A 25,078-nucleotide genomic window follows, 5' to 3' on the forward strand; every position below is an offset into this window, starting at 1 on the left:
TCTGTAAAAAGGAGGAGCTGAAGCTCACTGTGTGAAACCAAGTGCCTGATACTTGCAGTAGTTTCCTGTGCACTCAGCAGCACTGTCTCTTGTGCTTCTGCTTATTTGGACAAACATTTCCTCCTGCTGTAAGTACATGGATGGATTTTTGTATAACTACAGCCAACATGAGATGCCTGAAGGAGAGTGTACAGATGCTGATGCTAGAGAGGCAACTTCAGAAGATGTCAGGTATGTTGCATTGGGGTTGTCTCTGGGTAAACTTACCATGTTTAACCCTAAGAGATCTGGGGGCTTGCAAAAAAATGATCTGCAAAGACTTCTTGGCCATGAAATATTTCAGTAAAAGCTTGATTTTCTACTTCATATCCGGTGGAACTTCCCTGTGGAATCACAGGGCCAGTTAGTCCTGCAATAGCATTCAGCTTCAAAGGTAAGGCAGACGTTATACAGATGTGAGAGAAAAAGAAACTGGAAAGAATCTTATGAGCAGCCTAACAGAACTAAGATTTTCAGGGGCTCCCTGTCCTTTGTTGTGAGAGAAAAGATTGATTTAAATGCAGATTTTATCCTGAACTTCTGAACTCAGTGAAAAACAGGTGTCCTCAATTAAAGTCTGGAGATCAGGTGATTTAGCTGAAAACCAACTCATTCAAGTAAACGAAACCGAAATCCATTTCAGCGAGAGAGTAATAGGAAAGTCATGGCAGAGATGGGCACAACAGCCCCTTGTAGCAGTCACGCAGATGTGGATTTGCATAAATTGATGCTTAGGCTCTCCCTGATGCTGCCTTGCAGTGGGAGGGAGCTTGCTGTGTTCTCTACCTGTACCTGAGCTGCAGGAGCATCGGAGCTTGAAACTGTGTTTACTATAGTTAGTTGATGTTTGGGATTTTCATTACAAAACAGGGTACAGAAAAAGTTAGAAACTGCCTGTTTCTGTATTGCATCCAGAGGTGTGCTGAACCATTGTGTGCCCTGGAGCCTGTACCGTGGCTCTGATCTATTCACCAGCGTGGATGATGCCATGGAGTATCTGCTCGTGGGGCTGGGTGCCTTTTAGAAGGTGCATCTTCAGAATATGTCATCTTTTTTTATTCTTCATTTTCAGAATTCTCTTTTATTTTACTTCTTATTTTTTTCAGAAGAGAAACATTTAGTATCCCACATCAAATATCAATCTATGGAAGCAATACTTTAGAGAAGGAGACATTAAAACCTGATCTGCCAGAAAGGCTGGAATGGTTGGAAAAAGAAGTTTGGTGAGTTTGGCGACCAGAAATTATCTTTTAAATACTCATTCTGATGGTCTGAAGTGATGGACTCCTGCAGTTTCACCATTGTCCTTTGTGCTCCCAGCCTTTATGGCAAGGGCTATTAGAACAGTAGGTACCTCTGCAAAGAAAACTCAAGGGCTCTTTCCAGAGACAAAAGCAGATGCTTTTTGATTGTCACCTACCCTGAGACATAACTTGCTGAGGCTGCCAATAAAAATACAACCCGGCTCATGCCTGGCCTGGTGCAGCCCTAGGACAGCCCTACTGTGGCATGCGTGGGCCAGATCAGATGCGTGATTAACCCTGCAAGCAAACAAAGCAAACAGGCAAGCAAGAAAACTGAGCAAGCAACAGACAAGCAAACAAGAAAAAACTGTGCTGTGTGGCAGCAGGGTCTTAGTCACAAGTTGCAGATAAGTGGTGCAGAGAAGGCAGAGTTGCAGATGGCGTTGCTACTCTAGATGTGTTTTCAACCATGTTGCAAAGTTGTGTTGATTGTAATGTGTTTTATCATTTCATTCTTCCTTGATGGACTGATGGACGGTGTGAATAGTTCTTGGAGTGATTATTTTGTGGCGCAACTACAACTTCTGCAGAAGTTCTGCAGGTACTGTGATTATATGTATTAAGAATTTATATGAAGAGAAAAGCATAATGTTGTTGTGACTTTTACTAAAACATATTCAAACTTTGGTTATCAGAGCTCTGTTCTCCAAGGCACATCAAACTAACTTTCTTCTATTTGACTCTATTTGCATGGCCAGGCATAAGCTCCAAGACAGGTTTGTCTTGGAGTGCAGAGAACATTGCCATGACATGTAAAAGGAAATGATCATGTTGTAATATAAACTTTAGATTCCATATAACGACATTGCTGAATAGGTAATGGCTGAAGAAGCTCCCCAAAGGTAAAGGCATGCATCCCAAAGGATGGGGAGGTGGTAAAGGCAACGCTGAAAACACTTTGAGTAGATATGCAGAGTCAGACATGGGAATTTTTGGTGAAAGCTGCCCTCCAAGGCTATGAGCTAAGAACACACTGATGGAAGACATTGGTGCTGGAATGGTGGGAAGAAAGAGGGATGCAGTTATTCAGGAAGAAAAAATTAAAAAGAAATAATTAATGAATGATATTTAGAGTATAAAATGCAAACATAAATAATCCTCAATAACTACAGCCAGGAGGGAATAACTTCAATTGGTGTAGTTGGATTTCCAAACAATTCCTGAACACTGCACAGCTTTGTGGAGAAGAGGCTTTCCTGTTGGGATTTCAGTGAGGACAACTTGTGGTACTCTAAAGTTTCTGAACATGGTTGGAGTATCTTTAGCGTCATGAGAGGCTTTCTGATGTGCAGCTCTGTATAGCCTGATAGTGAGGACAGTAAGAAAGAGAAACATTCACATATTCTGAAACTTAGGAGATTTCTTCAGGAGTGTCTCAAAGTTTGAGACTTAAGTTGATGTCAGGCAAAGGTTCCCAGACCGTGGACATAGACTCAAATAATGGCCAAGTTTAGTTATTCTTGTCTCTAATTCAGTTTGCCTAATTAAAGAAAGTTGTCAGCAAATCCATGTAGATTCAGATTACACCCCCTGCATTCAGATCCCCATTCTTCATTTGTTCTCAAGTCTGTTGATTAACATTGATAGCTTCTCCCATCTTTAGGTAGATTGCTGCATCTGACCTTTCTATGAGGCAGGAGGCAAACAGCTCTGACCCTCCCCACAACCAGAAACATGGGAGCTCTCAGGAGTTAACACTGGGTGTTTCTGAATTTGCTCATCCCTGTTTTGTCCTTTCACCTAGAGCCAGTCATTTTTCTCCAGTAAACGTACTGCATTTAACACTTCCAAATTTAGACAGACTCCAAAAACAATATTTCTGCATGCAGTAATGAAGGTAATTTAATTGGCAGCTCATAGACTTGATGGGATAATCCACAAGATCAAAATATTAATATGAGACGGTATAGCGTACTGTGAAAGGAGTGGAAAGAAACATGGGAGAAGTCTCCTTTAAATTAGAACTGTATGAGATCTACAACGCAAAAATAAATATAACTTCTAAAAAACGCCAGTGAATGATAAGAAAAAAAAACGAAGAATCACTTTCATGGTGTGAGTATGCCACAGACCAAATACCTAGGCAAGTTTTCTTGCTGCCACTACCTGACCTGGGTTCATTCTTTCAAAAGAGCATTCTCTGACTCTTTAGACTCATCCACTGGAGGAAAAGTTGATTGAAATTACCCAGATATCTGTAGAGAAACAAATCCAAGAAAACAGAAAAACTCTGACAGGTTTGGGATGTTTGATGATAATGTTTTGAAGTTAAAGAAGAAAACTGAGAAGAGATGAGATTCCAACCAGAGGAGAATACCTGTGTTTTTCTGGAGCCCATTGATGTCTTCTTGTGTCACCTCTAATCCTTGTAACCCCACCTCCCTTTTTTCTACTCGAGGTAGCTCTCCCCTTGTTCTAAATCCTAGGTGGGAGCTTCAGGGGAGGTTATTTAGCTGGTTACGTGATGTGTTTCCTGGGTGCTCTACGCCTTCCCATCTGACAGCATTTTTATTGAAATTTGGGGGATTCCATGGGGACAAGTCTACCATTGTACCAGTATCCTAATACAAAGAAACACATCTCAAACTAAACTTGTTGCAGTGCATCTTCTCAAAGCATCATCCAAAAAGAGGTTCCAGAGAAAGAAGAATATGAGAAGCTCAAAGAGCGGGTGAGAGATCTAGAGGCACGGTAAGGCATTTGTTCACATTCCTGATGCAGTGTGTGTTCTTACACCGAAGAGCCAGGCACTTCTTGTTTCCCCCAGTCCACAGAGACTCTTTTTTTTTTTTTTTTTTTTTGCTTTGTTTTGTTTGAGAAGGTAGCCTAGGCACCCTTTCCCCAGACTTTGGATTCTGATTGCTGGAAGATAGTTTGCTCTGTCCTGAAAAGGAGATGTTCCCAGGGTGAACGTGTTAATAAAAGGAATCAGCTGACAATGACATAAATACTGCTCTTTGATCATATTCTACTGTGACCATGCAAAACTGAGCTGGTAAAGCAGTATTTCCCACGCGAAAGCTGCTTGTTCTCCAGTATGGTACTGTTAGGAACTACACTGTAGAAAATATGGTATTTATGCTGTAAAATAGTTACATTAATCCACTGTTTTGTCTTATCTTAGCTAACTTTTTTCATACCTTCCTCATTCTAGAAACCAAAAGCTCTTGTCTAAAGTAGTGAGCATGCACAAGCACTCAGAGAACATAAATGACCCTTTCCACTTGTCTGCTGTGCTGGATATGTATAGGATGCTTAAGCTACAAGAATGGGGAAAATGCTGGAGCAGCTCAGATCGTTTGTCCTATCCAAAGGCCAGCAACATAATTAAGGTTTGTTCATGTCCACTTTATCAATCTGAATCATACCAAGTTGATATTCTATAGACAATATAGCAGGCTTTGAGCATTTAGTCATTCTGTATCAGACAAGATTGGACAATAATGAGACTACACCTCTGTTGTTCCAGTCCAGCAGGGCCTGTGTAATGCTATAGAGAGAAAAGTGACTGAGACTTGCTTCCTCCTGCCTTTCAGAAGAACACGTTCAAATCCCAGTCCCATATCTCACCCATGTTAAGGAAAACATAGTCCAGTTTCCTTATGGTTGACACTTTAGGTACTGTATGGGAGATCCCAGTTGATGGATGACTCTTTTCTCTGATCCCGAGAGTGTTTAAAGGAAAGTACCAAAATGGTAGAATTTGAAGGACAAGGGTGAGGTGAAGCATTTATTAGCACATGGATACTGAAAAATGGCCTTCAACATGCAAACAGCTCACAGAAATATTTATTTCCCAGGTATTAAAGAAGTATTTGAGTCAATTAGGGATCCCACAGTTTACTGATCAGGTGTTCTCTATACATTACAGAAGCTGTTTGATGCGTGTGAGAGAGATATTGAGAAGAGAAAAACTGGCATACTTGAAATCCTTGGCTTTCCATCTTCATATGATGCTGCGAATACCTGCAAACAAGTACTTCATATCTTTGTGTAACTGTGCCCAGGCTGTGGGATTACAGGGTTACCTTTATTTAGAGCTCAGCTTCTGCTAGGGAGGCTGTTCAAAATATACTGGCAAGGACAGCAGGGAGAAGTGTCCCACAGACACATGCAGTCCTGCATGTTTGAATTGTACCTTAGGCACATTTACAAATGCAGAAAGCATTTCTGCATGTTGCTTTTATGGGATCTTCCTCCACAGCCTGAAGCTGGAGGCTTCTCTGTTTCTAACCGACGTGATCTGAAAAACACAAACTCCCAGTGCTCAGGGAGTGAACTGCTGGTGTCACATGCTAACAGTCTGCTTCGTGCTGTGCTTGGTTTTTAGGAGCTGATGCCAGACATAACGAAACTCTTAAGATACGGCTATTATCATAACGACTCAGGCATTAAAAAAATTACTAAGGTAAGTTAAGATAGATGCCAGGATTAAGGAGAGGGATTCAAGTTTCTGGCATGTCTGTGCAGTTTGTTACAAAATGGAATATGTCTCACTTCTGTTTGGAGGTTTTTTCCACTTGTAAGAGGGTCTTCCTGCCCAGATACTCCCCTATATTCCCACAGACAAGGCCAGAGCTACACATAACATTTTACCTCCCCAGAGCTGCATCAGGAGCAGTGGGGAGCGGCAAGACAGGCAGGGCAGGGTGCCCTCATCAGCAAGGGTACAGTCCTACCAGACCAAAGCAAGGTGAGCAGAGCAGGTCTGGTGACAGTGATCAGGGTCAGCCACAGAGAGGTGATCGCCAACCAGGTAAGCCCACAGTGACAAGGCAAACTGAGGCTGAGATGAGAAGTTGGTCTATGGGTCAGATGAAACAATATAAAGCTGGGCACAGGCACCCTTCTGATCCTGAAGCAGCTCCTGTGCTGGGGGTGGGGTGCATGTGGGTTGAGGCCCCTGATGAGGCTTCCCATAACTTCTCATGTCACTCCTGCAAGCTTTTTTGCAGCAGTCTCATCCAAAGTTGTACAGCCATGCTGTATCAGAGCTGACACTGTGCACAAGCAGTCAAACCCCTGGAGAGGCAGGGGAAAGCTTGCAGAAGCTGTTGGTGTGTTCAGAGCCTAGTTGCTATCCAAGTGAACTACAGTCCAGTTTTTTTCCCCCCAAGAAATACAACTATATGAAGTTTCCAGAGAGCAGCTTCATTCTTTTGCATCTTGCTGGGCCCTTTCCAAATTTCAGCCTTGACAAGCTCTTTGTGAAGCTCTCTTGTATATGAGGAAATATAGACATCCAGGCAGCTGCTGGATGTTGTTATGGTCTAGAAGCCAAGACTTAGTAAACAGAAGGTCCTTTGGGTGACACTGGGACCCCTGTCTGGCCCACTTAAAGAGTACTATCAGCTTTGACAAATGAACTTTAACACTTGGATCATGTGGGGCACATCTGCACAGAATGTGAGTAGGGAGGCAAGGTCTGCTTATCAAAGTCATACCATAAAGCTGTGAAAATGTTCTTGATTTTCAGCAAGCTGATGGTCCTCTGAAAAGTATCAATCATGAGCAATTTGCACTGAAGTGCTGTAGAGTTTTCTGTTTGCTGCTTCTTCAGGACTCACCAGTTAAGGCTGTATGGAACATACATGAAAGCTTTCTTCAATATTTAGAGCACGTGGACCAGCAAGACTTAAAGTACTGTGAAAGAACAGAGCTTCGAATTCTATGGCCCATGCTGATGAATGGGGTAAATGTCATTGAGAGAGGTGTAGTGTGGAATGAAAAGTAACAAGGCTTTAATGTCAAGCTTATCCTTACATGATCATAAGAAGATTAAATAGCTGTTGTGCAATTTGTTGCTTTTCTTTCTCCTGTGAGCAGCCTGCTTTTCATATCTAGTTAAATGTTTCTGGTTTGGAACACCAAGAATAAACTAATATCAAACACCTACTGAAAAGTGAAAGTGTTTCCCTTGGTGGAGTGCATACATTTTATCTAACTCTGATTGTCATTATCTCTAGATAGCACTTGTGTGGAAACAGAACCTGTGTTTCTAGCCTATCTCACTTCTGCAGATTCTTTTATGGCCTCAAATTCCACCAGAGGAGATTCAGGTTGGATATTAGGAAAACTTCTCCAAAAGAGTGGTCAGGCACTGGAACAGGCTGCCCAGGGAGGTGGTGGAGGGTGGGACAAAGAAAGGCATTATGAACAAAAGACCTTGCAAATGAGTTAACAAGCTTAGTAGCTTCTTGCACCATACACATCCACAGACAGAAATACGGTTGCATTTTTCATTTATTTTCTCTGTATCCTCTTTAGAAACCAGTGAGATAACACTGGTGGGGCAACCACAGCGGCCTAATTTTGAAATATATAAGCCTACTCAGTAGGAAAGCTTAGAATGTAAAATACTTTGAAAAGATACTTTTTTTAATGAGGCATTAAATAAAAGTAACAGATTATAATAAACACAGCTAAAAAAGCAGTGTGCTCAACCAGAGCTGGATACGCAAGAAGCATCTCAAAATCACTGCCCCATATTAACATGGTGGTAGACACTTTCAAGGAATTTGCTTTTTCAGAAGGAAGTGGACAGGCCTGAACCCTCACAGCCAGCATCCCACAGTGACTTTATAGTTGGGTTTTTAATAGCAATGTGTTATCTGAAACAACCCTGGGAACACAATTGCCACCCTGCCAAAGAACGCCCAGGGGAGAGCTGAGGCACAACAAGGCTTGGTGGCTGCACTCCTCAGAAGAGCTGACCCTGTGATGAAGAGAGGTGATGAGCTGGCACTGTGCAAACAGGGCCTCTTAGGAAGGACTGGCAGGCTTTCTACACAAAGCCTTCCCAATTTGCAGGTTTCATTGAAAAGTCTGCAAACAGGATCATACTACTTGGTCAATCTAATCCTCCAGGATTTCTCAAAGCTTTTGAAAAAAATCTTTCACCACAGGCTCTCAAAGTATCTAAGCCGTCATGGGGCAAGAGAAGGCCTATAATGAATAAATGATTGGCTAAAACACAGGGAAAAGAGGGTAAGGGTAAATGGAGAAAAACCACCTATGGCATCTGGCAGAGTCTTTGTAGTTTAACATGGTGGAGAGTGGCCTTTAAAAGGATGAGCAAGGAGGTTACAGTTTTCTAATGATATGAAATGATTTGGGATTATGAAGATGATCATAGTATCACAGAATGGTGGGGTTGGAAGAGACCTCAGAGCCCACCCAGTCCCACCCCGTGCCATGGGCAGGGCTGCCATCTCCCCAGCTCAGGCTGCCCAGAGCCCCATCCAACCTGGCCTTGAACCTCCAGGGATGGGGCACCCACAGCACTCTGGGCCAGCACCTCGCTGCCCTCTGAATAAAGAATTTCCACCTAACTTCTAATGTAAATCTTTCCTCTTTCAATTTAAAGCCATTTCCCCTTGTTCACTATTAGATTTTGTAAAAAATCATGTACTTCATGTACTGGAAGGCTGCAATGAGGTCCCCCTGCAGCCTTCTCTTCTCCATACTGAACAGGCCCATCTCCCTCATCCTGTCTTCATAGGAAAAGTTCTTCAGCCCTCTGTGACCTCCTCTGGACCCACTCCAACAGCCCCACATCTTTCCTGTGCTGAGGCCCCAGGCCTGGATGCTGTACTCCAGCTGGGGCCTTACAAAGGCAGAGCAGAGGGGGACAATCACCTCACTCACCCTGCTGGCCACACTTCTTTTGGTGCAGCCCAGGATACTGTTGGCCCTCTGGGCTGCAAGTGCTCACTGTTGGCTCATGTCCATGATGAGAGGACAGCAGAAGATTTCACACACTGAGTGACTGAGTGGCAATAAAATAGCAGAATTTTGGTGTGTATAAATGCAGCAATGCTTCTGAGGGAAAGAAATTCTCACTGCACAGACAAAAGACAAGCAGCAAAATGATGTGGCTTTGATAGATAGCTGCCTGAAATCATCAAGAGTGACTGAAAAATTAAATCCAGTATTAGGAAACATTGGCAAATGAGCAGGCAACAAGACAGAACACATCTGGATTTGCTATTTGTCTCTTCTGATACCCCGACACTGGAAACTGGAAAAGGACTCCTCACGTGGAAGAGGAGTGACTTGGGGAGTGGCAAATGGAAGAGAAAGTGGGCTGAAGCTGGGTGCACACCGCCTTTGATTCCAAGAGCGAGACTGGCAGATGGAAGGGAAGCCAGCAAGACGAGGTGGCTATCCATGCCAGTGGGCTGCACTCTGCCAGAGGACATTGCAGTCGTGCAGCTGTCACTGGGATCAAGGAGCCCCGCCGGGTGTCTGGGGGGATGAGCTCCACTGAGGTGATGAACCAGACATGAGCAGCTGGCAGCGCACAATGAGGAAGTGCTGTAAATGCCCATTCTGATTTGATTCTCCCTGTTTGTGGATGCTGTTCTGGTTAACCCAGATTTTCACGTGATCCATAAATGATGCAGTTGGGCTTCTCATGGGGTTCAGCACAGGGGGGCAAGGAGCCTCACACTCAACCCTCCTGACTGCGCTGTCTCCCTGCAAGTAGGAAGCAAGACACAGGGGAGACGCAGCTTGAATCTGAGCCGCTTGGGCCGCTTTTTATGCTCAGAGGGATTCGATGAAAGGAAGATAGGCTTGAACTGTTTGGGCCGCACCGCATCAGAGCGGAGAAGAGAGGCTGCAGCCACACTCAGCACGTTGCTCCGGGACAACGAACGCCACACGGCGGCGTGCACACGGGGCAGCTCCCAGCCCCGCCCCGCAGCATAGAGCAGCTCCGCCTCAGGAGCCGCCCTACGGGCTCTGTCCTTCGAACTCTACGCACAAAGGGTCGGGCAGATCATTGCACCTGGGCATCCCGCGAAGTAAGCGGGTCACCCGGGGACGACCTGTACCCGCGCAAAAATTCCTCTCACATCAGTAGTGAGGACCCGGGCGTCACCCCGGGTCGTTATTTTCCTTACTCATAAGTTTAAGGCATAAACTACCTTTCTAGGTCTTGTCAGGAGGGCCCTACGCTTGGCCTCTCGTGGTCAGGGCGAGCGGCCCTCCCTGCTCCCTTAAGATTCCCCGGCTGTGCCCTCACTCCCTCCACCCTTTCGTCCGTTTCTCTCGCTGCTCTGAGCAGCCGCGGGCCGGAACGCGCCGGTACCGGTATGCAAATAAGAGCTGAAGCGCCGCGCGGGGTTGTGGGAGTGTCGAGCTCGCGCGCGTCCTCCCCCACCCCCTACGCGCTCGGGTGGGGCGGGGGCGGGAACCGCCCGCCTTCAGAGCGGCGGAAGCGCCGTGATGTCACGTCCGCGGTTCGCTGGCTGCGTCTCATCGCTGGGCCCCGCAACAAGATGGCGGACCTGTCGTTAGACGAGCTCATACGGAAGCGCGGTGTGACGGTGAAGGGGAGGTGAGCGGCCGGGGGGCGGCGCCCCGGGCCCGGCGGCTGCAGGGTTTTCATCTCTTTTCCCTTCGGGCCGTCCCGCTCCGGAGGCCGCTGGCGATAGCCCGCCTCGGCGCGGCCCGGCCCTGCCCCGCACTTCGCCTTCCCATTGGCTTAGGCGTCGCTGTGCGGGGCGGCGGCGGCCGTCGCTCAGGACTGGGCCGGGCCCGATCCCACCCTGGCCGGGCCCGCTCAGCGGCGCGGTGGATGGGGCGGTGTGGGAGGTGCCGCACGGGTTGTGTCCGTTGGGATCAGCACGGGGAAGGCCTCGGGTTGCGATGGCTCCGGCGAGGTTGAGGTGTCTGCCCCTCGGCTCTCTGTGGCTTGGCCGGAATTCCTTGCCTCATTGCTTCAATGCTTGTGTGGATGTAGGGAGCGTTACGTCTTCAGTCTGGAGGAGGCTCGGGGGAGACCTTATTGCTCTCTATAACTACCTGAAGGGAGCTTGTAGTGAGCTGGAGATTGGCCTCTTCTCTCTTGTAACTGGTGATAGAACTAGAGGGAATGGGGAGATTTAGGCTGGACTTTAGGAAATACTACTTTTCTGAAAGAGTGGTCAAGCACTGGAATGGGCTGCCCAGGGAGGTGTGGAGTCACCAACCCTGAAGGCGTTCAAGGAACGTTTGGACGTTTTGTTGAGGGACATGGTTTAATGAGAACTGTTGGTGATAAGTGGGTGGTCAGACTGGGTGATCTTGAAGGTCTTTTCCAACCTTGGTGATTCTGTGATTCTGTATGGCTCCGCACTCTTTTGTATGGCAGATGTCCTCCGTGTAGCCCAGACCGTTTAGAGCAGCAGTTGCAGTTCTTACCTGCTTTCCATCCTCTTGCAGACTGTAGTTTTCTCCCATCTATGTTAGTTCTGATTTTGTTTTGTTTATTTAATGATCACTGAGGGGCAACCATTTATTTAACAGGTCTGCACTTACATGTCTGCAATAGTATTTCGAAAGGCTTATGGTATAAAATGCCTCTAATTGGGCTGTAAACGAGGCCTTAACTTTGTGCTTTCATTCATGTTATCCTCCATGTTTGGAACAGTCTTACACTGCTTAATGTGCAGAACGCCGCCTTTCTTCTTTTTCACATCCTCCTTCACTTTCGTTTCTCAAAGGAAATTTCTCTGCTTTTTTTTCTGTGGAACAGAAATCTCTCAGTAGCACTATAAGAACTTTTGTACCTTGCATTTCACTTGTTTTACATATTTGGCTTAACTCATTAGATTTCTGAGGCAGCCAAGTTGCATTTGGAAGGTTAGGCAAGCAGAATAGACTTGTCGAATTGTATTACATGCTCTTTAGTAGTCTACACAAAATGATAATTCAAAAATCTTCAGCTATAAAATATGCTAGCCTGTAAAATGTTGTATGATGCAGTAAGTCAGAGCTTGTAGTAGTTGAAAGGGATGTTTGAAATTCCCTTGTATTTCAGGTGAGTGGCACAAAATGGGTACAGATCCCAGAACAGTTTGTGCTGTTCCAGGGTAAGTAATTCTTCACAGAGAAGAATTGCTTATTAGGATAAACAAAACATTCAGAGAAGGTATAATCTTCAGTACAGAGTTTCCTAACTGAACACATTATTAACAGTCTAACTAATTCTGGCTTAAATGCTGGTACATGGATTTCTGGTTTTGCTTTGCCCTTTATGTTTATTAAGAAGAACCATTCATCAAGCTTTACTCTAACTAAAAATACTTTCAACTTTGCCGAATTAATGCTTTTTAAAATAGCAAGGGAAGCATTGCTTAGTGGTTGTTAGCTTTATTGATTAAATATGAGTATTTATTGTTTCGTATTCTTCTGGAAATATTTTAATAAACAGTCTTAGTAATACTCCTGTCTTGTATATCTGGTGAGCTCTGATTGTGTGACAGAGCAGCTGTAGGATTCTTACCTCTTAGGATTCTGAGGTAATACTGTGGCACCTCAGGCCTAGCTTTCCAGTTCTGGATGCAGCATGTCTTTGAGTAGAGACATGGCAGTGCGTGTTCAGTCTTTTTTATCTTTTCCACAGATCTCTCCACTGTTAATGTGATGGTAAATAACGTTCAGGTTGTAGAGTTAGCTGAGTAAACGCTGCAATTCAGTCCCTAAAGGGAGCCTATAAAACAGGAGTCAACTTTTTAAAAGGGTAGATAACTATGATTCTATAACAGCAGGACAAGAGGAAATAGTTTTAATTTGAGGGAGGGAAGATGTAGGTTGGATGTCAGGGGGAAGCTCTTTACTGTGAGAGTGGTGAGGTGCTGGAACAGGCTGCCCAAAGAGGTTGTGGATGCCCTGTCCCTGGAGGTGTTCAAGGCCAGGTTGGATGGGGCCCTGAGCAGCCTGGTCTAGCATTAAATGTGGAGGTTGGTGGCCCTGCATGTGGCAGAGGGGTTGGAGCTTTGTGATCCTTGAGTTCCCTTCCAACCCTGGCCGTTGTGTGATTCCATATGAAAAATTGTATCATCATTTGAATATGTGGTATTAGTCTTTTAGATATTAAATAAATTCTAGATAACTAATTTTAGGCTAAAGTACTGTGTGATGTGTTTCAGAAAGCAGATAAGCACTATAGCACCATATCTTATTTTGAATTTTTAGAAAAGCTGACCTAAGAATATTCAGTTTCTTGCAACTTTGTTACCTGCTTACAAGAAAGAAACTTAATGAAAAGAAACAGTCCTAAAACTTAACAAGGTATTTAAGGGAGGACATGCCTTAATAATTAGATAATCTCCCTCCTAGGAGGAGTTTGGGAAAAGTAAAGCAGACCTGTAACAGGAAGCTAGTTCCTGCTTCACTACACAATGGGCTGCTGCTTAGTAATACTTGTGTACAAACATTGTTTGTCCTGTGGACTGTTACAGTCTGTGTTCAGTTTTGTGATGAAAATGGTGTACTTAAAAAGTACAGGTAGCAGTTCTGTCAGTAGTTGAAGGGAGAGGCAGTGATGTTGAAAGATGGTTTTCCTGGTGTGTATTCTTGCTAGGAGTGAAACAATTTTGGGACTGCTTTGGACTGAGGTTGGTGCTTTTGCTTGTGCATTCTAAAATCCAAGCCTTCTACCATCCCAGAAATCTGAGTTTGCTGCCCAGAAATCTTGAAATCGAATATAGTTCCATGTTTTCTTCGTATTAAGGCGTATTGTTGTATTACAGGAGATGTTTAGCAGAGCTGCTCACTCCTAAGATTAGAAAATCTCTTTCTGTTCCTCCTTGTCTTCATAGGATTCCCCAAAGTGCTTAAGTTTTTGATGAATTTTATTTAAATCTAGTGTGTTTTTAGCATGTCTATAGTCAGGCCCTTAAGTTTGTAAACGTGAGCTTAAGGATTTTGGAAAACAGTTCCTTAGCTATTTACATGTGGAGCAAGATCTGGCATGAAACAGCTTAGGAGCCGTGCTGCTGTGTTTGGTTGTCAGACCTTGGTTGGAGCTGTGTGCAGTAATAATGAGCTTTTGTTAGCAATAGCACAAATACTTCTGTGGATACTGTATCACGTCTTACAATGTCTGAAACCTTTTTTTGTTTGTTTTCAGGCTTAACACAAGGCCAGTATTTGGAGGTATTAGATCTCGCGTTGGGATCCAGCAAAATATTTTAAGTAGATCACCACCAGCTGTCAACTTCCAGCGGACATTTGATGCTCGACAGAAGATTGGCCTCACTGATGCCCGGCACAAACTGGGAGTTAAAGATGCTCGTGAAAAACTGATTCAAAGGGACGCTCGGTTCAAAATAAAAGGGAAGGTGCAGGATGCTCGAGAGATGCTGAATTCCCGTAAGCAGCAAAGTGTTGCTGCTGAAAAGGTGACCAAAGTGGTAGACGCCAGAGAGAAGATCAGTTTAAAAAGGAACACTCCAGCTGCTATCAGCCCAACTATGGGGACAGTAAATCCAGCTGTGAAAATCACCAAGACTATCCAAGTAGGTCATGCAAGCCAGCTTTGAGCTTCTCAGTCATTCTGCAGCAGCCCACTGAAAATAATAACACTTGTGTGAAAGCGTTCCCTTGTTTACAGCAGAAGTGATGGTGATGCAGTTCAACCCAGTCTGTAGAGCAGGATTCAGAATCTTTCTGGTGTCCTTGTGGCTGCTTAGGGTTTTTTGAAGAATCCAAGCTTTCATTTGAATTTTTTGGCCCAATAAAATTGAAAGGAGTGCTCTTTTCAGCAGTAAAGTAGTTATTTTAGACTGTTATGTCTGTTCCCCCACATAAAATCCAAAGAAATTTGCATTTTTTTGTCATACTGCTGTTCTTTGCAAGAGTCTGGTGTGGTAGATTGCCCTGTCTAGACAGCTAATTCATCTTAGTGGTGAGATAACAGTTTAGAATATACAACCGTGTTTGTATCTTGAAGCAGCTTGAAAAGTGTGTGTGCCTTTCTGCGGTTTATGTTTCCACTCACCCACTTATCAGGAAAATCCTGGCTTCCAGGGAATTCCTTGGTTATGTGATGCAGTCCTGCTGAGGTTTGGGTTTTCTTCCAGCTGCAGAATAACTATTTGGTCCCTGTGAGCTGCTGGTTTCCTTTGACTGATTTGAAAGTTCTGTGCTATATGCGCAGTAACTTGCTTCTTACTTGATTTCTCAGGCTAACATCTATTAAACAGCGTGTGTTAAATACAGAGAGCAGAGGCAGAAGAGAAGTTTCCAGAATGTCAGGATTGCTGTTGGAGGAGTGGCTGTGTTCCTCACCTCTTCAAGCATGTTGCAAGGATGTATCTCTAGTTCCTAGTCCACCTTTTCTTTTCCCTCCTCCTGAAGATCAGCAGTGTGCTTGCACATACCAGAACATCTCTGTCCTCATCAGTTTGAAAGCCCAGATGAGTTTTTCTGCTCTGCAGAAAACTACCCGTTGCCTCTTCAGATTTTACTGCTCAGGTGGGAACAAAAGTTCTGGCCAAAGGAGGAGAGAGAACAGTTGTGGTAGTAGGAAGGGCTGATCACGGACCAATAGAGCAGTCTGCTCAATAGCCTCAAATTAGCAGGGTAATTAATACTTGTACTGTCCAGATCCCTTCCATTGGGAGTTGAACGTTGTTAGAAAGTATCTAGGTGTTAAAATAGTTTGTGGAGACTTGCTTCTGCAGCAACCTGCTCTGGCCTGACTGAGCTGCTGCTTTTCTTAATTTTTTGTTTAAATCACATGGTTTGATCTGCGGTGCTTATTAGCATATTGTTATAAAAATGCTGTAGAATGATGTGATGACTGGGGCTATAGACAAAACCATGCACATAAGCAGTTACCTTAGAATTTATTTTTTTTAAAAGATTTATATTGAAATTCCAATTGGCCTTCTTATGTTCCCAAATGTGGGAGCAGAATCAAACTGACGTGTCTTGATCCAAGACGCAATCTGAAATTTTTACTGATTGTACAAAGTATTTTTGTAGGACGTTATTCTCTGTAATTGGTAACTTCCAAGGTTTTCAAAAACACAGAGGGTATTTTTGAGGTAACTGCAGGTTGTTTTCGGTTGCTGAGTGCAGCTGTGTTCCATGACTACTTCTGTTGCAATTTCCCTGTTTTCACAAGGTAGCAGATGAGACAGCCAAAGGGTCAGGTACACAGTCTCATGCATCATTTTATTCTAGCACTAGTCTTATTCCAGCTCTAGTGTGAAGTGGCAGTATGTGCTTCTCCTTTGAAATGGATCTGAACAAATAAGCTATGTTGCATCCCAACTTGTTGAACTTAATGGAAATGGATATCTTTTCATTTATGTAGCATGGTAGAAACGTTGCTTATTGATTTTACCCTCCTCCTGGTTTTGTATTTACAGCAGTAAAAACTGATCAGTGCTGTCAGAGCTGGAAATAAATCCTCTTCTGATTTAACTTAGACTAACATGCAAGTAATTTGAATGAAAAGTTACCTATGTGGCTGTGGATTTTTATTTCTTCAAGTGCAGGCATCTCGTATTTAACATTACAGCAGGCATTTCACAATATTACATAACATCTAAAAGATGTTTGAAGAATGAGAAGGTAAATCTCATTTATGTGATATCAGGTTATCAGTGACAGCTTCAGTCTCCTGAAATGAGGATTTGGTGGACTGCAGTGTTTAATACTTTGGTTCTTTCTCTTTGATTGTAGCAGAAAGCTCCCGTTGTTCCTGGACATCATCCAGCAGGAATGAGGATCAATGTGGTGAACAACCACACACATAAACAGGTGTGTGCTCTCTCTGTGCTGTTTTTAACCTTTTATTTTTGGGGATAGAGGTGAATAGAGAAAGCAGGAAGGTATCCATAAACGTTGGCAGATAAGGTAGGAAAGAAAAGAGAGTTTGGATGTTCTCTGACAGCTTGATGGTTATAGGCTGAAAACCTGGTGGTGATTTAACTGTTCTTTTTATAAGCTCTCTGTGCTGCTATATCAAGCAGATTTTGTGTGAGGAAAACCCTAGAATTTGTGCTGTTTCTCCTGAGATCAGTTTTGAAGGACTTTGCCACAGCCCTCAAGCATTCAGCTGCCTTACCCCACCTTGGGTTCTTTCACAGGGATTATATTTATGTTGCATATTTTGTGTATGTGCATTCATAAACTATGACATATTGACAAGCTGACATTGACAGTATCATGTCATTGCTTATTTTTTGCCTCAATTATGGTAACTTTATCTGTTTATCTCTGCATTGACCTGTTGCCATGACAGTTCCCAGATGCTGTCACTTACTGCCTTTACTATTTGGACCTCGTTACAATAAATCTTGAGTGTATTTCACTTTGTCTCTAATTCAAGTATATTGTCCAGATGGCTAGCATTTTTCCTAGTTTTCTGCACAACTCTCCTATGTTATTATTATTTTTACTTGTTTGTTTTTCTTCAAACAAGCAAAAATAATGGTTTTAACTACTTTTCTGTTTGTAAACCAGAATCTTGCTGACCATGAAACCCACTTATTTTTCAAGTTATCACTGCTATTCCATCAATTTTTTTCTTCACCGTTCTGCTGAATTAATGAAAAACTTTTAAGCTATAACTTTCAATGTTCTGGACAGTGCCATGTACGTCTAGACTTTTTTCTTAGACTTTTCTTAGCAACATCATTATTCAGAGTATACCAAAAAATATTTATGTAGGTGTTAGACTCAGTATTTTAAGCAGGGCTGTGGGCATTAAGTAGAAGTGAGAAGTGAATTACTCATTCAGTAAACCTCGTAGTACAGTGTTTCTAGTGCCAGACAGGCGTGTGCTGTGCTGAGGAAAGCATACTGTTCAAAAGGAATGTTCAGTTCAGATTCAGCAAGCACCTGCTTAAACAAAATTAAAAAATCATACGTACAAGCTTCAACTCTAGAGCTAGCAAGGAGTTAAAATGTAAGATGTTAAGACTTTATTCTAGCATTGTAGTTTCATGAGTGCTGAAGAGGTCTAGAGATTAAAGAACTCTCTATGTGGCTTCAATACAGCTGGGGAAACAGCATTTCTAAGAAGGAAGTTTGATAGTACTTAAACTGATGCTATGAAATGGACTTGTGTATACTTCAGGCTCTGTCCTGTAGTTTTGAGGACAGAAGTGAAGTCCAAAGAAGTTGTGGAATTCTGAGCATGCAAACATTGTGTTTGCAGTCCTAAACATGAATACAAGTTGAGTGTTGGTAGAGAGCAGCCCAGCAGAGAAGGACTTCAGGGTACTGATGAATGAAAAGCTCAAAATTAGCTACCAGTGTGTGCTTGTAGCCCAGACAGTGAACTGTATCCTAGGCTGCATCAAAAGAAATGTGAGCAGCAGGTCAAGGGAGGTGACTGACCTACTCTACTCCATTCATGTGATATCCCACCTGGAGCACTGCATTCAGCTCTGAGACCTGCTGTGTGAGAAGGACATGGACCTGCTGGACCTGGTCTAGAAGGGGACCATAAGAACGAGCAGAGGACTGGAGCACCTCTCCTAGGCAGGCTGGGAAAGTTGAGGTGGTTCAGCCTGGAGAACAGAAGGCTCTAGGGAGACACTGTTGCAGCCTTTCAGTATTTAAGCGGGTCCTGTAGGAAAAGTGGAGAGGGACTCTTCTGGGGAGTTTAGTGTTAGGACAAGGTTTAACAGTTCTAAGGTAAAACGGGGTAAATACAGGATAGATACAAGGAAGCAATTCTTTGTGGTGAGAACACGATGAGAGTAGCGAGGCACTGGAACAAGCTGCCCAGAGAATTTGTTGGTGCCTCATCCTTGGATGCGTGCAAGGCCAAGCTGGATGGGGCTTTGATCAACCTGATGTAGTGGGAGGTAGTTTCATCCCCTGCCATGGGTGAGAACAACCAGATGGTCTTTAAGATCCTTTCTAACCGAAAACGGTTCTGCGTTCACTTCCTCATGTTACCACCTGTCTTTTGAAAGTGATAAAGGCAGCAGAAAATTGTTTATTTTGGAAATGATGTCTAAACTAACCTGCCTGTTTGTGAACTGTTACCTTGCTTCTTTTCAGGGTCTGTATGATGTGGAAGATGATGATGAAAGTGTCTCCACTCTTCCTAGCAAACAGATGAAGATCACCACCACAAACAGTTTCCTTCACAACGTGGTAAGGGATGATCTGAACAGTCCCCACCACACCATACTCATATGGAGTAGATGCATAGGCTGCAGTTTTACAGGGTTTATGCTCTTTTGAAGTATGTCAACAGTGCTTCACCCTGAGATGTTTATTCCTCACCCCGCCCTTCTCTTTGTGCCAGTGCTTCCAGTGCTATTTTGGGAACAGATTCCCTTTTAGGCTAACTGATTCTATAGGCCTTTTGCAGCAAGAATGTGTGCTGTCTCCCTTTATGGTAGGCTCCTGCATGTTAGCTTTTGACTTTCTTGTTGGGAAAGTGCAAGGGAGGTTTTCTACTGCTTTTATAGACTGGGCATCAGAGCAGGAAATCACTTGCCATGCAAAATCAGAGTTGGCAGCTTGATGTTTCTGAAGAATTACTGCTGTTTGTCCTAGGGTAGCTCACTTTTTTTGTATGTGTAAATGAATGGTCTTTGTTACATTTTGTTAAATACTTGACGATCACTGGGCACATTTGAAAAAAGGTGTTTTTCCGAATTTGAACTGCACTGGTAATGTTCATTTAAAGAGGATGTGAGATTTAAGCATGGTGTTCTTTTGCAAGGGAAGTGCTCTTTTGAGGTAAACATGCTAAAAAAAACCTCTCAGCTTTGAGACAAAATCAACTAAAGTCTTCAGCACTGCAGTAGTTTTGAAACTGTGGAGGACATGTAGTTTTCAGTGCTATCCTGTTGTTGGTGCTTGAGAAAGAGGGCCTGCTTTTGCAGCCTACAGCTCTCATGGCTATTTTGTTCTCTTCTCCCATAGGCTGGGCTGAGTGGCAATAAGTTCTCTCTGTCCAAGACTGTTCCCCTGACTAAAGTGGTCCAGAATGATACATACACAGCTCCTCCTGCACCTCCTTCCCCAATGAGGACAAAGGCCTTGACAAACATGTCTCGAACTTTGGTGACAAAGGAGGAGCCTCCAAAAGAGCCAGCACCTGTTGAGGTGAGCTCAGGAAAGTGGGATGTGCTAGTTAACATAAGTCTTTGAAACATCTGAACTTTGCTGTTTGTTGGTTTTTTGAGTAATTTGCTTCTGCCAGGCACCCACTGCTACCTGTGGGGCTAAAAGCTGATAGCTACAACCTGTCCACCAAGAATTTAAAACTTGTCTGTACATCATCCTCTCTGGTGCTTGAGAGACTGGGAATTCTCAGACAGTGTTATCATAGTTCATTCTTCTGTCTAGCATGTGAGCGTGTGGCATGAGAGGAGACAGGGAAGATGCTACAGGCAGATGGCAGTTATTATTTGGGCACCCTTCGGTGAATTCCATGTTCCTAGGAATAATGTCGTAACGCTATTAGTAACACAGCCTTCTACCTTCTGCTGTTAGCAAAGAGAAGAACAAGATTCTTCCAGACGTAGCTTCTTGCTGTCTGTGCAAGAACCTCTCAGGTACTTTGTAGACAACCTGCCTGGAATTGCTTTGCCAGACTTCCTGGTGCTGGGTACAGGTGTTCTCAGGTTAAGTTCAGCAAGCTCTCCAGAGGCTGGAGCCGTACCTGAGATTTGCTAGCTGGTTCAGAGTGTAGCTTAGATATGCTCTTAAAATGAAGGGGAGTCTGGCATAACTCGTGTATATAGGTAGATTAAGTTCATGTTACACTTGGAAATGAGAGAGAAGAGTTACTTCAGAAACAAGTTAGCATTAAAAAGTAGCTTGCTTTCATTCTAGATGGTCTGGGCTTTTTCAAGCATCAATATTTCCCATTGCTAGCTCTAGTTTTCTCCTTTATGTATGTATACCAACTTTCATAGGCATCCTTGTAGTGATTTTTATCTGCTGTGATGTCTGCTGCATTTCTGACTTGTGTTTATTGTGTTGGCAGCTGGCCTTCAGTCCTTTGGAAGGCACAAAGATGACTGTAAACAATCTGCATCCTCGAGTCACTGAGGAAGACATTGTTGTGAGTATTGCTTACTGTGTTAAATCCCTTTATGGTGAATGCAGTGAGGAAAGATATGATATGACTTTGCTTTACTTGTACAAGCTGAGAGTTTCCTGTTTTGGCAGTGGGGTGGGCTGGGTTTTCCACTAAAAAAAAAAAAAAAAAATCTGGACTCAAGAAGGTGGTAGAAAAGGCCATTTCTAGGGCGTACTGAGGTACCTGATATCACTTAGACTTCGTCAGCCAAGTGATGTTTAGTGTTTTCCTTGAACTTATACACAGGTGCAAATTACCGAAGTTCTTCTGTTCTCAGCAGACAGAGAACAAACATGGTGTTTAAGGCTCTGTACTCGGGCTCACAAACATTTTTGCTCGTGTTGGTGCCATTATAGAGGTTTGTCCAGCCTGCATTACTTACTAATGCCCAGTACTTAGTCATAGCAACCACATGAAGACAAGTTGCAGTGGTCAGATTCTGCCATGTATTTACTGAGGAGGAGTGGGAATGTAATTGGGAAACTGAGCCTTTCTCACCCATTGTTCCAGTGTACTTCTTTTGTGACCACAGTCGTGACTAACACTCTGTCCTCAGGAGTTGTTCTGTGTGTGCGGTGCTCTGAAGCGAGCCCGGCTGGTGCACCCAGGAGTGGCTGAGGTAGTCTTTGTGAAGAAAGAAGATGCAATCACAGCATATAAGAAATACAACAACAGATGCTTAGATGGTAAGTTTGAGCAGGGTTACATTGAAGATGGATAAATCAACAAAAAAAAAACAAACGTTTTCTACTTCAGGAGAGAGTTTAAAAAGCATTTCAGTGCTCCTTGTGCTGCCAAGAGAGGAAATGCCAGAAAATTGATTCAATAGCTGGACAACGTAATGCATGTTGGATACGTGGATAATTCATTTACGTAACGTTTAGAGAAAATCTTTTCCCAAAAAGAGAATGCGCAGAGATAGAGGCAGGCTTCCAGTGATTCCATTGTTTTGACCTCCAGATCAAATTTCTGTTATTTCTAACCCAGTGCCAAGAGCTAGATTGTCTTTAGGAAGGAATTAATGCTTAGAGAGTAGCTGCTTGCAAAGTACAAGTAAAACTAGTATCTGCAAAAGTCTCGAGGTGTAGTCAGGGACATTTTGAATGAGGCTTCTATAACAATTGCTGTCAGCTTCTCTGTAAACCTTGAACAATGCACTTCTTAGTCTGCATGTATCTGCATTTTGTTATAGACTGAAAATAGCTGTTAATTTCTAGCTGGAAATGGGTGCTGCTGCTTTCTCTGGATGAGTGGCAAGTTATGAATATCAAATGAAGAACAGACAGCTGAGAATATTAGATCACTGTGCATCTATAAGGGCTTTTCACCAATATGTACTTTGTTAATTGGTGCAATTCTTCATACAGCACTGAGTGTTTCAGTGGCTCTTTTGCCTCTGATTTTGTAAGAAAAGATATCAGCTATTCCTTCTTGTGTGTCCTCCATGTGTGGAATCTGTTGCTTGCACTACTGCACGATGTACCTGGTGTTTTCCAAAACTGGGATCTTAAGATGAGGACTCTGTTTTTGTCTAGGTCAGCCAATGAAATGTAACCTTCATATGAATGGAAATGTCATCACCTCAGACCAGCCTATATTGCTGTAAGTGCCCTTTGGATACGGGAAAGAACCAAATGTATTTTCACATTCTGTTTGAGGAGAATCTGAAGGGATGGTAGAAAAACTGTTGGCAAACTGTCCTCGGAATATTCTCTTAATCTGTGGCTCTTCATTGAGTTGAGCGCAATATTGTTTCACTACATAATGTTCTCAGCACTGGGATTCTTATAATGTGAAGGGTGAATACTGAGAACAGCAAATACAGGCATTGTGTTAAATTTTATTTTATAATGAGAGGTTAAATGCTGTCTGTATATTTGTTTAATCCTCCAGCCGATTGAGTGATACCCCTTCTGTGAAGAAGGAAGGGGAACCCCGCCGGTCAAGTGCAAGTGCTGCATCAAATCCCACAGCTGAGGTGGACCCTGATACCATCTTGAAGGCACTCTTCAAATCCTCAGGGGTCTCTGCATCTGTGCAGCCCACAGAATTCAAAATCAAACTCTGAGAAGGGGCAGTGAGCAGTGGACTGGAAAACTCGTTTAAGTTGTGAATGAGAAAACTGCAGGAGTGCAGATTTTTGCATTTGCCTGCCTTGAAGATCTTTTTGTTTTCTATGATTGCTACCTTACTGTACAGTAGTGTTTCCTTTTGTGTGTGTACTTTCTGTTTTCATAGTTGGAGTTTTCTTCCACGATTTTTTTTCCAAGAGAATAACCTCCCCCTTCTGCCAGTAATAATATTACTAAGCATATACCATGTAACTCCCTCCTTTACTCCAAAGCCCCTAGTGGCCATTAAAAGTGCACATAGACTTTGAAGGAAGGGTTGGCAATCTCTTCTCTTCTGACCTACCTTTAACTAAAAGATGCATTCTCTTGATTTTCATCGTGCAAGAACAGCGCATAGGTTCAGAAATTTCTGCACCAGGTACCAAATCAGGTGTGGTTGCATATAGGAATTGTGCCATCTTGCATCTTGGACTTAAATGCATTTAATTGCATACAGTTTAATTCTGACTGCTGAATATTTTTCTGCTCGGCAGCTGTGACGTTGAGAAAACACATGAAAAACTGAGTTTCCCACTGTGTATGCCAGCCCATGGAAGCTTTGGGCAGAATGGACATAAGCATGAGTGCGGCACCCATTTTGCACCTCTTGTGCTATGGGAGGGATCCTTCAAGTCTGGTAATACTGAAGGTGGGGGGGAAAAAAGGCTCTGGCATTTGTATAATGAATTTATTAGCCCTTTAGGGTGAGTGGAGTTGCTCTCTCCTTTCTGGTCTGAAAAACAACCAGGATTGTGTTTGGAGCTAGAGGACATCCTGGTGTTTTGTTCCCAATATATTATCTTGCATCTTCCTGCTAATGCAGGGATTTTTTTTTTTTTTTTTCTTACCTTCTGATTTAACCAGTCTCCTTTTATGAAAAGGAAGGAGCTGGGGCCTTTTTCCAGTACTAACATGTAAGCAGTCTTCACTTGCTTAAGAGAAATCACTTTTTTGAGAGGCATATATATTTGGGCAATGTTTGGCTGCTGTGCAGGCCTGCAGCTTACGTAGGTGGGTTTGGAGGATGATCGATGTGCTTCCTTGCTGCAAGGAGAGATTTTGGAGGTGAGCAGGCAGTGCCCTGTAAGAGAAGACACTGGAGAAGAGTGTTACACATGTGCTGTGTGAGCAACAAGGACACAACTTTGGCCCATGAACATCCATGATGCGCTACAGGCCACGAGGTGGCACTTCAGTACTTTGTCAGTACAGCATTTGTGTCATGGATGTTTGAAGCCCCAGTAGCTCCATTTGTATTAGTTCAAATTATAAGAGAGGAAAAGATGCCACTGCCACAATCTGGTTGGGATTTGAATTTGAGCCTTTGAGCTAGAAGACGGACCTAATCCATTCTTTTCAGGTCTGCTGAACTTCAGTGAGCTTTCTGTAATCATTGTAGGTCCAGATCCCAATTCTTGGTCAAATCGGTGTTTCTTTTGCTTTTTTATTCTCTAGTAACTCTTTGCTCTATCTAGCTGGTGCAAACCATTCCTTATCTCACACTGATCCTCTTAGCCATGGAAAATAACTGGGGACTTGACAGGACTTGTTTTTTCAGATTATTCTCTTTGGTTTGGAAATCTAGTAAAACACTAGTATGGTGGGGTGCTTCATGTGACCTGCAGATGTTTGTAAGGGAGGGGTCTTAAGACAGCTGTTGTTCCCCTTTCTTAGATCACCCACCAAACAATTGTGTTTTAATAAAAATTGGGGGGAGGGGAAGAAATGTTAGGGCTGGAGAAGATTATGTATTATCTGTTTCTGAATAAACATTTGTTATACGG

The 25,078-nt window shown here is 43.3% G+C and overlaps 2 protein-coding genes and 1 non-coding gene across 9 annotated transcripts; 2 read left to right on the forward strand and 1 right to left on the reverse strand.

Moving 5' to 3' along the window:
• The first annotated feature begins 9 nt into the window (after positions 1-9).
• On the forward strand, positions 10-7,245 carry LOC104910765 (uncharacterized). 4 transcript variants are annotated; one of them, XM_010710167.4, is made up of 8 exons: positions 14-231; positions 1,146-1,262; positions 1,831-1,884; positions 3,945-4,034; positions 4,498-4,675; positions 5,215-5,319; positions 5,674-5,751; positions 6,820-7,245. In XM_010710167.4, exons 1-8 carry the CDS (start codon positions 137-139, stop codon positions 7,075-7,077), a joined length of 975 nt encoding a protein of 324 aa, XP_010708469.1. In that variant the 5' UTR covers positions 14-136; the 3' UTR covers positions 7,078-7,245. The 4 variants fall into 4 exon arrangements, with proteins under 4 accessions (XP_085081420.1, XP_010708475.1, XP_010708469.1 ...); XM_085225278.1 differs by lacking the exon at positions 14-231 and adding an exon at positions 864-1,066; XM_085225294.1 differs by lacking the exon at positions 3,945-4,034 and having other exon boundaries at positions 10-231.
• A 2,872-nt stretch (positions 7,246-10,117) lies between these two features.
• Positions 10,118-10,266, reverse strand: LOC116216219 (U12 minor spliceosomal RNA). The gene has a single exon (XR_004158678.1). It is a non-coding gene; the product is annotated as a U12 minor spliceosomal RNA (small nuclear RNA).
• Positions 10,267-10,528: 262 nt separating this feature from the next.
• Positions 10,529-23,564, forward strand: POLDIP3 (DNA polymerase delta interacting protein 3). Of its 4 annotated transcripts, none has more exons than XM_085224958.1 (9): positions 10,529-10,686; positions 14,245-14,632; positions 16,809-16,886; positions 19,143-19,238; positions 20,019-20,201; positions 21,088-21,165; positions 21,740-21,869; positions 22,719-22,785; positions 23,077-23,564. In XM_085224958.1, the coding sequence occupies exons 1-9, from the start codon at positions 10,628-10,630 to the stop codon at positions 23,249-23,251; spliced, it is 1,254 nt and encodes a 417-aa protein (XP_085081084.1). In that variant the 5' UTR covers positions 10,529-10,627; the 3' UTR covers positions 23,252-23,564. The 4 variants fall into 4 exon arrangements, with proteins under 4 accessions (XP_085081084.1, XP_085081089.1, XP_010708491.1 ...); XM_085224963.1 differs by having other exon boundaries at positions 16,812-16,886; XM_010710189.4 differs by lacking the exon at positions 10,529-10,686 and adding an exon at positions 10,709-11,017.
• Positions 23,565-25,078: the final 1,514 nt, after the last annotated feature.

This window comes from Meleagris gallopavo, chromosome 1 (assembly GCF_905368555.1).
Source record: "Meleagris gallopavo chromosome 1, MGAL_WU_HG_1.1, whole genome shotgun sequence".
Classification (NCBI taxonomy): domain Eukaryota; kingdom Metazoa; phylum Chordata; class Aves; order Galliformes; family Phasianidae; genus Meleagris; species Meleagris gallopavo.

What these genes read in the sequence shown, in the direction of transcription:
- LOC104910765 (XM_010710167.4), top strand. Translation starts at nt 137, where the DNA reads ATGGATGGATTTTTGTATAACTACAGCCAACATGAGATGCCTGAAGGA. An exon ending in CTGCGAATACCTGCAAACAA is followed by an intron (nt 5,320 to 5,673) that starts GTACTTCATATC and finishes CTTGGTTTTTAG; the next exon opens with GAGCTGATGCCAGACATAAC. An exon ending in GCATTAAAAAAATTACTAAG is followed by an intron (nt 5,752 to 6,819) that starts GTAAGTTAAGAT and finishes CTTGATTTTCAG; the next exon opens with CAAGCTGATGGTCCTCTGAA.
- POLDIP3 (XM_085224958.1), top strand. Translation starts at nt 10,628, where the DNA reads ATGGCGGACCTGTCGTTAGACGAGCTCATACGGAAGCGCGGTGTGACG. An exon ending in GGTGTGACGGTGAAGGGGAG is followed by an intron (nt 10,687 to 14,244) that starts GTGAGCGGCCGG and finishes GTTTGTTTTCAG; the next exon opens with GCTTAACACAAGGCCAGTAT. An exon ending in CAACAACAGATGCTTAGATG is followed by an intron (nt 21,870 to 22,718) that starts GTAAGTTTGAGC and finishes GTTTTTGTCTAG; the next exon opens with GTCAGCCAATGAAATGTAAC.